The sequence below is a fragment of the Lactuca serriola genome, chromosome 4 (assembly GCF_051521515.1).
Source record: "Lactuca serriola cultivar US96UC23 chromosome 4, Lser_US96UC23_V15, whole genome shotgun sequence".
NCBI lineage: Eukaryota > Viridiplantae > Streptophyta > Magnoliopsida > Asterales > Asteraceae > Lactuca > Lactuca serriola.
The window spans coordinates 309,617,168-309,629,447 of NC_136411.1; the positions used below are offsets into that span (position 1 = coordinate 309,617,168).

A 12,280-nucleotide genomic window follows, 5' to 3' on the forward strand; every position below is an offset into this window, starting at 1 on the left:
ACACGGAGGGTGCATTGGTTAGCCCGAAAGGCATCACTACAAATTCGTAGTGACCGTATCTTGTTCGAAAAGCCGTCTTAGGAATATCACTTTCCAGGACTCGTAGCTGGTGATATCACGATCTTAGATCGATATTTGAAAAGTAATTTGCCCCTGGAGTTGATCGAACAGATCGTCTATTCATGGTAGGGGATACCAGTTCTTAATGGTGAGTTTGTTTAGCTCTCGGTAGTTGATGCACATTCTGAACGATCCGTATTTCTTCTTCACGAACAACACTGGGGCTCCCCAAGGTGAGAAGCTTGGTCTGATGAATCCTTTGCTGAGCAGTTCGTTAAGTTGACTGGATAATTCTTTCATCTCTTCTAGGGCTAAACGATACGGTGCTTTAGCTACAGGGGTGGCTCCAGGAACTAATTCGATTATGAATTCTACTTTTCTTGCAGGAGGTACTCCTTTAAGATCTTCGGGAAAGACATCGGGAAAATCATAGACATCAAGCACGCTCTTGATGTCTTCTACTCCTCACTTTACATCCACGAAGTGTGCCAAGAATGCATGGCATTCCTTGTGTAAATATTTTTGAGCTTTGACGCAAGATATGATACGAAGATTTGTACCGGGTTTATCGCCATAAATAATGAAGGTTTAGCCATTTGGCCGATTTAGGCGAACGACCTTTTCGTAACATAAAATGTCTGCACGATGAAAACTCAGCCAATCCATGCCTATGATAACGTCGGAACCTTTTATTTAAACCGACATGAGGTTGATTGGAAAGGAATTGTTGTTTAGTGTGAGGGTACAGTTTAGGTATATTTCTTTATAGCCTTCTGTCTTTCCGTTAGCCATTTCTACTATGAATCTTTCGCTTAAGGACTGGGGTGTTTGTTTGAGTAGATTTTTAAAATTATGGCTTACGAAACTCCTCTCCGCTCCATTATCAAATAGAATGCATGCATAAGAGTTATCGAGGAGAAACATACCCGTAACCACTGTGGGATCGGCAATGGCTTCCTCTTGGCCCATTGCGAATACTCGGCCTCTTCCACCAGTATTCCAATTTTTTGCTTTTGGACAGTCCCTTCGGAAGTGCCCCGCTCCACACTCGTAACAAGTACGACCTACTCCAACATTTGAGGCTGGAGCGGCCGGTTGGGTTGGTTCCTTGCAGAAGCGGACAGTGTGTCTCTTCCTACTGCACTTAGTGCAATGTATTTCACGGCAGGGCTCATGGTGATGAAAGTTTCATCTATTGCACTTTGGCAGGTTGCCGATGTACGACTTTGTTGGTGTGGGGGTGGTAGGGAAAGTAATGGCGTGAGCTGTCACTAACTGTTTCCTCTTGGGGTTCTCTTGCGTGGTTTGCCCCTTTCTCTTGTTCCATGGTTTCCTTCGGTCCTCTGTCTCATTCGGTGGCTCAAAAGCAGCGGTAATAGTACCCTGTTTAACACCATGATCAATCAATCGTTGAGCCAAGCGCTTTGTGCTGTCAAACGTGATTGGGTTAGAAGCCAGAACATGCCCTTGGATTTGGGGTGACAATCCCCAAATGTAGCTCTCCACCTTCTTTGGTTTCGGGTTTACCATACCTGGGCACAAGGTTGACAAATCATAACTATACTATTGTAGAATTAGGTTCACTGACTAGTGTGTTTATTAGTTTGGTTGAAATCGGTTTTATAAATTTAAAACTTGAGCAATTAAATTATACACATATAAACACACATCAAGTTTTTGGCGCCGTTGTCGGGGAATGGTTTTCAATTAATTTTGTTTGTTTGGTTATTCGTTATTTATTTTTAATTTTTAGTTTTAGTTTTATTTTTATTTTTATTTTCGTTGATATCATGTCACTTGTCGGGCTGGTTTTTGTTGTTATGTACATGAATTTGTGATCATACGCATTACTTGGTTTTACTTTTTGGCATGGGTTTCGAGATTGCAAGTGATTAGGGAATTATTGACTTGTTTAGTCGACTACTTTGGTGATTTGTCCAACTCAATTTACGAGGCGTAGTATAGCAAGGCGTATCGAGGTGGTTAAATGGAAGACCAAACTCTTGCTACTATTGACTATTTGGGTCAACTCTTGTTTTACTTATTAGTTAATGGTGGAAAGAAAACAAAGAAAATAGTCTGACAGGTCTCGAAAGTTTTTGTTTTCCCAAACCACCTCTTACATGCAAGGGATTTAATAAACAATTGTAGCTTGATTTCTATGAAGACGAGTGATAGTGATATCCTTTTAGTTATTTTGGTTTGGTAGTTTTTCCTTATTTTAGTGAGTTTTTATTTTTATTTTTAGTTTGTTTAAATTTTGTTTTCCATGTCGATGCTCTTGATGTTTCAGATCTTTCAAGAAATTTTGCCTTTCAGATGCTTTCAGAAATTTCAACAATTGGGGTTGAATGCTGATTTGTCATGATTGAAAAAGCCATGCAATTTTTATAGATTACAATTGAAGGCCATATTTTTGAATAAGTGTGGGGTTCTTTATTGATGAAGATAAGAGTTTTGAAGGAATTCTATAGAAAGAAGAGTTTGGGAATGGCCCTAAGCCCTTAAGAAGAAACGATGCATTATTTTGGCTCTTAAAGACATTCTGAGAAGTCACCACGACATGGAACCATTAGACCACGTCGTGGCGTTCTTATTTTTCACGATCATTATGACACCTCACTCGACACCACGACGTGGCGTTGCTTTTCCACGTCGTGGGTGAGGATCAATACACTTTTGAAGACGGTTCTTTGGTTTATTTTGATTAGGAACATTTGAATTCATGTGAGAAGAGACTAGAAGTATTGTTTCCAACCATTATACAAGATGTCCAAGTCTTCCAGAACATTTAAAAGTAACATTCCAATTTCTAGTCTTCTAACAAAATTTGGAGCAACTTCTAGCAACCCCATTCGATCTGACCACTACTACCCCAGGGGAGTCTTTTCTAATTAAATTTCTTTAATTATATGTTCTTTAATTGTTTTAGCATGCAATGGCGACATTGCATCAAATTAGTGTGGGGAAGGGGTCGAGTATAGGAATACAAGCTTACTGATAAATTAAAAATTTGAAAAATGAATAGGATTTAAAAATTAGTAGAAATATATGAAACAATAATATAAAATTGAATCTAGTAAAAAATTGTTGTTTTGAGATCTAGGTTGTTAGCGTTGTGTGGGACGATCCGATGCGAGTTTTAATATTTATTTGAGCCAATATATTTTAAAGTGTATTTAGGGCTTCTCTATCCTAGTGAATTCATGGAATAAAAACACGACCTATTTAGTTTAAGGGCCACAATATGTTTAGCATCGTGTACCAGAAATGTATCCAAGAGAACTTATGTAGTCATTCCACATTAGACTAACATCTCTAACCAATAAGGGTTGAAGTTAATTTCCCTTGCTTAAACATATGTTTTTAGGATTTTTAGTTTTGAGTGTAAAAAGTGAGAAATGAAAAAATTGAAAAAAATTTGTGAAAAAAGAATGAAAAAAGATAAAAAAGTTACCAAGTTTGAAAGAGTCTACAAAGCTATGAAGATCAAGAAATATCACGAAGAAAAACTCCAATTATCAAAGACTCAAGAATACAACTATAGCAACTAGCTTCTAATAAAAGTATTATTAATAATAAAACTACTTCCCGACTAGTTATGGTACGGTAGTTGGGAAGTACAAAGCAAAGATTAATAATACTATAAACCCCACCAACCTTAATATATAAGAGTTTATATATATAGTCTGACCCGCGATGAGAACACTTAATAAAAATTCTAAACATCCCTTCAACTAAAACTACCAACTCAACCCTTTAGGTGAAACGCCTCAATTAAAGGTTAGTACCGTACATAAGCCATACCACAAATAAACCTGGAACGAGCGCCTATGTTATTTATGGTCGGGCCGGTGCACAACCAACCTTGAGCGAGGAGTTTGACAAGCTACAACGGTTGAGAGTTTTAGAGATTGAAGAATGTCCACCTGATTCGTTGCTGAAGCTTAGTACCTTAGAATCCTTTTAGCAACCTTAAAACACTTATGAAAAACTTATACAAATTTACTAACCCACTTGGAACCCTTTTATGTAGATGGCTGGACTACTGGATAACCCTGACGACTGGTTTTGACTTGAGGATCATGATGAGCCATTTGGAGTTCCTTTGCATCCACATCCACTACACTTAGCTGGGAATCCTTACTTTCCCCAGGACGCTCTTGAGGAGGAGGATCCCGAAGAGGATCCTGAGGAGGATCCCGATGAGGAGGAGCTCGAGGATGAGGGCATATTGCAGGATGCCCAAGAGACTGATGATGATGGTCCTGCAGAGGATGAGGGAGACCTCTCCGAAGAGGAACCTACTCCCCTTACCCCACCAGTCTCACCACCGAGACCCTACTACCAGCCGTACCTTCTGCGCGGCAAGGGCCCTTGTATGATGAGGACCCCAGGAACTACTATATCTCCTATTTACCACTTGGACCCAGCTGCTCAGGTTTCCCGACCCACTAGTGGTCTATTAGGGAAACGGACTCGACCCAGTGAGCCATCTTGGCTCACAGACCTCCTTAGCAGGAGGGATGCTACTGATCTACCACCACAATTTGAGGTTGGTGAATCTTCACGAGCACCACTCATGTTTAATCCTGAGGATGATCCGATACCTTGCTTGATGACTCGGAATGATCAGACCGAGGATAGGATCAGATCCTTGGAATAGTTTGTGAGAGGTCCAGGCTCTACTTCCCTCAACCATCGAGTTGAAACACTCGAGGAAGAGGAGAAGGAGAATTCTGATGCGATCCAGATATTATATCATCTCTCGGGTACTGATCACGATGCAATGAATGCCTTGAGTGCTCAGGTTAGAGCACAAAACTACCGGATTCAGATCATGGAGAGCGAGCTTGCTGCGCAACGAAATCAGCTGGTTATCTCTGCGCAGGAACGACGCTACATCTTGGACCAGTTCGAGGACTTTGTCCTCTATGTGATGACTCGATTTGGGAGGTAGATATCTAGGACAGCTTGTGTCGTAGGATAAGGTTAGGACTTTTGAGGAATAGCTTTTGTGTTGCAAGTGTTTATCACTTCTTGGTTTGTAATAGCTCTTTTGAAAAGCTTTTCTATTTCTAACCTTATATGGTTAATACATTGTAACCAAAACAAGCAGTTCTTATGAAAATGTTTCAGTGTTTTGTTAGATGTTTGTATTTATTATGTGTTGCTTGCAAAAATCTATATCAGGTAAAGATTTCATTTTCTGATTTAAAATCTGTATGATTTCGGAAGAAAAACAAACTGAACTAATACACACCTATTATAACTATATGGTTTAAAAACAACTTAACTTACTTATCTAACGTATTAGGATAATGCCTCGACGAAAAGAACCACGAGTTCGTTCGCCACCGACTCCCCGAACTAACAGGAGAAGTGCTCCTGAGATAACTCAAACAACAGAAGAAACTCCAGACCCTGAAGAAGCCCCAAGTGCTACAAATAACCACCAAAATTTCCAGATGGATCCCACTATGATGCAAAACATGCTTGCACAAGGGATTGCTACCGCCTTGGCGACTTATGAGGTTGCTCGAAACGGGAATACTGGAAATAGCGGAAGTGGTACTCCTGTAATTGCCTAAAGAAATCCCAAACACTGCTCATACAAAGAATTCATGGGTTGTAAACCCCGATCCTTCTACGGAACTGAAGGAGCTGTTGGCTTATTCCGATGGATAGAAAAGATTGAGGCTGTCTTCCACATCAGCTCTTGCCCCGATGACTGCAGGGTTAAGTACGCTACTTGCACACTGATGGATGCTGCCTTAACTTGGTGGAACAACCATACCAAGACTGTGGGAATTGCGGAAGCCTATGCCATGGGATGGGAACAACTGAAACTAATGATGACTAAAGTGTATTGCCCACGGCAGGAGATTCAGGCATTAGAACAAGAAATCTGGAACCTAACCATGTAAGGATCAGAGGTAGCTGCTTATACCTCCCGATTCGAAGACCTTGCAACTCTTTGTCCCGGAATGGTGACTTCAGAAGACAAGAAGACGGAGAGATACATTTGGGGATTAGCATCGCCAGTCCAATGTCTGGTTACTGCATCCAGACCCTCAACTTTTGACAGTGCCAAGCAACTGGCTTATGAGTTGGCTGAACAATGTATCCGACGAGGCACCATGGCCCCCGCAAAAGAAAAGAACCAAACTGGGAATTCTAAGAGAAGGTTCCAGGGGAAGCCAAAAGGGAACTTCAAACACCGTAAGCGAAACCCAGAGCCTATAACGGTGTATGCTGCAGTCACAACCACTCCCACTCTAGTAAAGCCCTACGCTGGAACTCTACCTCGATGCCCTAAGTGCAATTATCATCATGTTGGAGACTGCATGATCTGTAGCAACTTCAAATTAAGCGGTCATACCGCTAAATTTTGCAAAAAGAACCCAAGCAACACAGCCTCAACTACTACCGCAAGAGAAAGTCGAACCTGCTTCGAGTGCAACCAACCGGGACATTTCAGGAAAGATTGTCCTAAGCTGAAGAGACAGGGTGGTCAAGGAAGGGCGTTTGTGATAGGTGCGGGAGACGCACGCCGGGAACCAACTGTGGTTACTGGTACGTTTCCTATCGACAATATTTATGCCTCTGTATTATTTGACACCGGTGCTGATAAGAGTTTTATTTCCCACAAATTTAGAAAAATGATTAATCATGAATCATGCAAACTCAATAATGCTTACATGGTAGAAGTAGCCAATGGTCAAATAGAAAGCACCTTAGAAATACTCACCAACTGCCTTCTCACCCTGAATAATCACGTGTTCCCTGTCGACTTAATTCCCATAACCATTGGAAGTTTCGATGTAATCATCGGAATGGATTGGTTATCAACCCATCGAGCGGAGATTCTATGTTATGAAAAAGCTGTACGATTACCCTTACCAAATGATGAAGTCCTTGTGATTTATGGAGACAAGGCAGGGAAGAACCTACGAGTCATTACTTGCATGAAGGCAAGGAAGTATTTGCAGAAGAGATGCTACACTTTCTTGGCCCACGTGGTGGATACGCAAGGCAAGGGTAAGGAAATCAAAGACATACCACAAGTGTGTGACTACCCAGACGTATTTCCAGAAGACCTACCTGGAGTACCTACTATCAGACAGGTTGAATTTCGAATCGACCTTATCCCGGGTGCAGCACCAGTGGCACGGTCTCGTTATCGCCTGGCTCCATCGGAAATGCAAGAATTATCCAGTCAACTTCAAGAAATTCTCGACAAAGGCTTTATCCGGCCAAGCTTCTCTCCATGGGGAGCCCCGGTATTGTTTGTCAAAAAGAAGGATGGTTCGTTTAGGATGTGCATCGACTATCGAGAGTTGAACAAGCTCACTATCAAAAACCGGTATCCACTCCCGAGGATCGATGACCTGTTCGACCAACTACAAGGATCCTGTTACTACTCAAAGATCGACCTACGATCCGGCTATCATCAAATTAGAGTTCAAGATGCAGATATTCCAAAGACGGCATTCTGAACTAGATACGGTCACTACGAGTTTCTAGTGATGCCATTTGGACTGACCAACGCACCTGCTGTATTCATGGACCTTATGAATCAAGTGTGTAAACCCTACTTGGACAAATTCGTGATTGTTTTCATCGATGACATATTAATATACTCACAAACCAAGGAAGAACATGGCCAACACTTGCGTTTAATTCTAGAACTGCTAAGAAAAGAAAAACTTTATGCAAAGTTTTCTAAGTGTGAGTTCTGGATTAACGAAGTTCATTTCCTCGGTCATGTGGTCAGCAGTAAAGGGATTCATGTCGATCCCGCAAAGATTGAAGCTGTCAAGAATTGGAAAGCACCAACAACACCAACCGAAGTACGCCAGTTCTTAGGGCTTGCAGGCTATTATCGGAGATTTATCGAGAACTTCTCCAAAATAGCCAAGCCTCTCACCGCACTAACCCAGAAAGACAAAAAGGTCGACCGGGGAGACAGTCAAGAGTCCGCCTTCCGAAGATTGAAGCAATTGTTATGCAGTGCACCGATTTTGTCTCTTCCCGAGGGAACAGAAGACTTTGTAGTATACTGTGATGCCTCACGTCAAGGGTTAGGGTGTGTACTGATGCAGAGGAATAAGGTTATTGCATATGCATCCCGACAACTGAAGCCAAACGAGACGAACTACACTACCCATCACTTAGAGTTGGGAGCCGTAGTATTTGCCTTGAAGATTTGGAGACACTATCTATACGGGACAAAGTGCATTGTGTTCACAGACCACAAGAGCCTTCAACACATTTTTGATCAAAAAGAGCTCAATATGAGACAACAAAGATGGTTCGAATTACTAAATGATTATGAATGCGAAATTCGTTATCATCCCGGTAAAGCAAATGTTGTGGCAGATGCTTTAAGAAGGAAGGAACGAGCAAAACCCCTTCGTGTAAAGGCTCTAACCCTAACCATCCACTCGAACCTCACTATTCAAATTCGTGATGCTCAACTAGAAGCACTTAAACCTGAAAACATCATGGGAGAAAACCTACGAGGCATGGACAAACAGTTCGACCTCAGAGATGATGGAACATGATACTTCATGAACCGAATTTGGACTCCAAGATTTGGAGAAGTCAGAGATTTGGTTTTAAATGAAGCTCACAAGTCAAGATACTCCATACATCCCGGATCAGACAAGATGTATCTTGATCTCAAGAAGCATTATTGGTGGCCCAATATGAAGGCAGAAATTGCCACCTATGTCGGTAAGTGTTTGACCTGCTCCAAGGTCAAGGCGGAGTACCAAAAGCCGTCTGGCCTGCTACAACAACCATCAATTCCAGAATGGAAGTGGGAGCAAATAAAAATGGAATTTATAACAAAGTTGCCCAAGACATCAAGTGGTTACGATACCATATGGGTAGTGGTTGACCGTTTGACCAAGTCCGCTCACTTCTTAGCCATCAAGGAAACTGATAAGATGGAAAAACTCACCAGAACTTATCTCAAGGAGATAGTCAGACTACACGGTGTGCCAATATCTATCATCTCAGACCGAGATAGTAGATTCACTTCCAGATTTTGGCAATCACTGCAAAGGTCCCTAGGCACAAAACTCGACATGAGTACAACATATCATCCTCAAACGGATGGCCAGAGCGAAAGGACAATACAAACTCTGGAAGATATGCTCCGCGCTTGTGTAATAGACTTTGGTAACGCATGGGATACTCACTTGCCATTAGTTGAGTTCTCTTACAACAACAGCTATCACGCTAGTATAAAGGCCGCTCCATTCGAGGCCTTGTATGGGCGCAAATGTCGTTCACCATTATGTTGGGCAGAGGTTGGAGATACCCAACTAGCAGGAAAACATATTGGATATACACTATTCACTGGACCTGAAGTCATTCAGGAGACAACATAAAAGATTGTTCAGATAAAAGAACGGCTAAAAGCCGCACGTAGTCGGTAGAAGAGTTATGCTGACAACAGACGCAAACCATTGGAATTCAAAGTAGGAGACCGAGTCTTACTAAAAGTTGCCCCATGGAAGGGTGTCATTAGATTCGGAAAAAGAGGAAAGCTAAACCCACGTTACATCGGACCCTTTGAGATCCTAGCAAGAGTTGGTCCGATAGCTTATAAGCTCAAGCTACCTCAAGAGCTCAACAAGGTTCACGATACCTTCCACGTGTGTAATCTCAAAAAGTGCCTAGCCGATGAAAACTTGGTTGTACCACTCGATGAAATTCGGGTCAACACAAAGCTTCACTTCATGGAGGAACCAGTGGAGATTATGGATCGGGAAGTTAAAAGACTCAAACAAAACCGCATACCTATAGTAAAAGTCCGATGGAACTCTCGTAGAGGACCGGAGTTTACTTGGGAACACGAGGACCAAATGAAACAAAAGTATCCACACTTATTCAACGATGCCCCCTCCACTAGTGAAACAACTAACTACTAGTATAAAGTAGCCAAGAATGTATTAATTTCGGGACGAAATTCCCTTAACGGGGAGGTAATGTGACATCCCGGAATTTAGGGCATAGATTTCCAACGACTAAATTACGGCAAATCTATTTGTAATAAACTCATTCAGCTTTAACTGCATCAAATGAAATATAAATGAGTTAAATTCACTGATTATGTAATATTTGTTGATATTTTTATGCCCAAATGTGTAAACTAGTAACCAAATCAAATCGCTCAACTGCAACGCTGACGAATATGTCCGAAAACTGAAATTTAGCATTAATCATTTTTGAGCAAAACAAACATTAAAATATGATAGTACATGTTCCCCTATTTTCGAAAATTAAAGATCGTCAAAAAAAGGAGTTCGTATGCATAAGATACGACCATTTTAAGAAAATAGATAGTAAAGTACTGTTTTTCTTTAATCGCTTAAAACCGAATCGAACCGTTGAGACACTTATACTTTGCTGACGGGATTTCTGAGAGTGTTTTTGGACTCAGTATAAAATATATTATGAAATTTCACACTTGAAATAAATTTTACAAAAATACTTACAAAAGTCGCGAAAATGGACACCGCGAGCCGTTAAGACGTGAAACTTCAAACGTAAATTCCTGGAGATCCGTAACTCCAAAAATTAATCCGTTTGAGGTTCTGGAATCCTTGAATTATACTCTATTTAACAGTGCTTTTAAAAAAAATCCCCAATACCTGAATCCCGAGGCATCCGATTTTTGCATGTTTTGGACATGAAATGGAGGTATAACCCCATGTGGGGCCCACATGGGGTGATGGACTCCAAAAATCTGATCTCCTTCCAGCTTCCCACGTGCTTCTCCTCTCCCTCACTCTTCATCTTGGTGTGCAAGTATCACCAAAGTACATAAACAGATGGAGGTATGGCCATTAGTAAGCATGTGTGTGTAGACTTATACTATAAATAGAGGGCTTTGCTTCACTTGAAATCTCACAAACTCATCAGTTCTTCTTCTCTTTATCACTCCCTCTCTTAATCTCTCCCTCTCTTCCTTTTTCCTTACACCACCACCCACTGCCACTAATATCAAACACCTCCTTCAACCATGGATTGCTCCTGATTTCAACCACCGAGAGTCTCTCCACCAAGAAGACGCAATAGAAGGCAGCAGGAGGCTGTCGGGGACCCTCCTGCCACCACCGACGATCAAACCACCTTCTCTTTTTACCACTGCTGTGTTGCTGTCACTGTAAGTCCCTACCGCACCACCTTGTATATTTATTTCCTCCTTATCGTCGATCATCATAAACAACCGAAGAACCATAAAAATCATGCGTAATTCTTTTCCTTTGTTTATGCATGGATATCGAATGAACACAGGAGGTTAACACCTCCTGTGTAATTGATCGACACTATACAAACATGCATTCCATTTAAATAGATATGATCCCTCAACTTTGAAATTGTCCATTATTAGTCCCTCCATATTTAGAATTATTTGAAATTAAGTTCTAAATCATGAAAGTTTTATTAAAATGTTTAAAACTTACCCTAAGATGGACAAATTTTTTTTAAATACAAAAATTAAATGAATAATGTTATACGTATATTTTAGAAATTTTAAATTTGATTTCAAGTTTAAATTAATTTTAGGTTATTTAAACACTTGCAGAAAAATAATAAATTAAATTTTAAAATTTAATAAATTTTAAATTGGCAAAACTTAAGAATTTATTCAAGAAATTGTTATAATACCTAATCACGTCCAAATATTAATATATATCGAAATTTCTAGGAAATTGAACTAATCCCGGAGATCACGACCTCACGACAATACATTCTGGTCTTCAGAACTGCTCGCTTACCACTCGATAAGGTGAGAGTTACGGCCCCTTTTCAATATTTTATTTATTTTTGGGGGAGAATACATGTGCTAAAACTATTTATTATACAAATACATAAGTCTTATATGATATGCATGCTACAAGTTTAAAGTTATAAAGACTTCCATATCTGAATACTATCATGCATAAGGCTTTTCACACTTATACAAGATCGTTATGTTAAAATACATATCTCTATAAGAGCGAGTATTTTGTACTTTTATAAATACGTCAACCATACTCGACTTTACAAATACTATACTACGAAATTCATCATGTCCGATACTTATCTATAATTAAGTTAGGGCTGAGAGTTATTCACAAACTTTTCGTTAATGGTTTTTGAGTGAGACACTACTATTCATTAGCTGAGTTTAATCACTTAGCCTGCCCCACACTACTAT

The 12,280-nt window shown here is 40.4% G+C and overlaps 1 protein-coding gene across 1 annotated transcript; it reads left to right on the plus strand.

Annotated features, from left to right (window-relative positions):
* The first annotated feature begins 6,047 nt into the window (after positions 1-6,047).
* Positions 6,048-8,627, plus strand: LOC145099508 (uncharacterized). The gene is made up of 2 exons (XM_079037077.1): positions 6,048-7,368; positions 8,443-8,627. The coding sequence occupies exons 1-2, from the start codon at positions 6,048-6,050 to the stop codon at positions 8,625-8,627; spliced, it is 1,506 nt and encodes a 501-aa protein (XP_078893203.1).
* Positions 8,628-12,280: the final 3,653 nt, after the last annotated feature.

Coding starts and splice junctions, on each gene's coding strand:
- LOC145099508 (XM_079037077.1), top strand. CDS start 6,048: ATGGTGACTTCAGAAGACAAGAAGACGGAGAGATACATTTGGGGATTA. Junction 7,369..8,442: donor GTTTGTCAAAAAGAAGGATG/GTTCGTTTAGGA, acceptor ATGTTGTGGCAG/ATGCTTTAAGAAGGAAGGAA.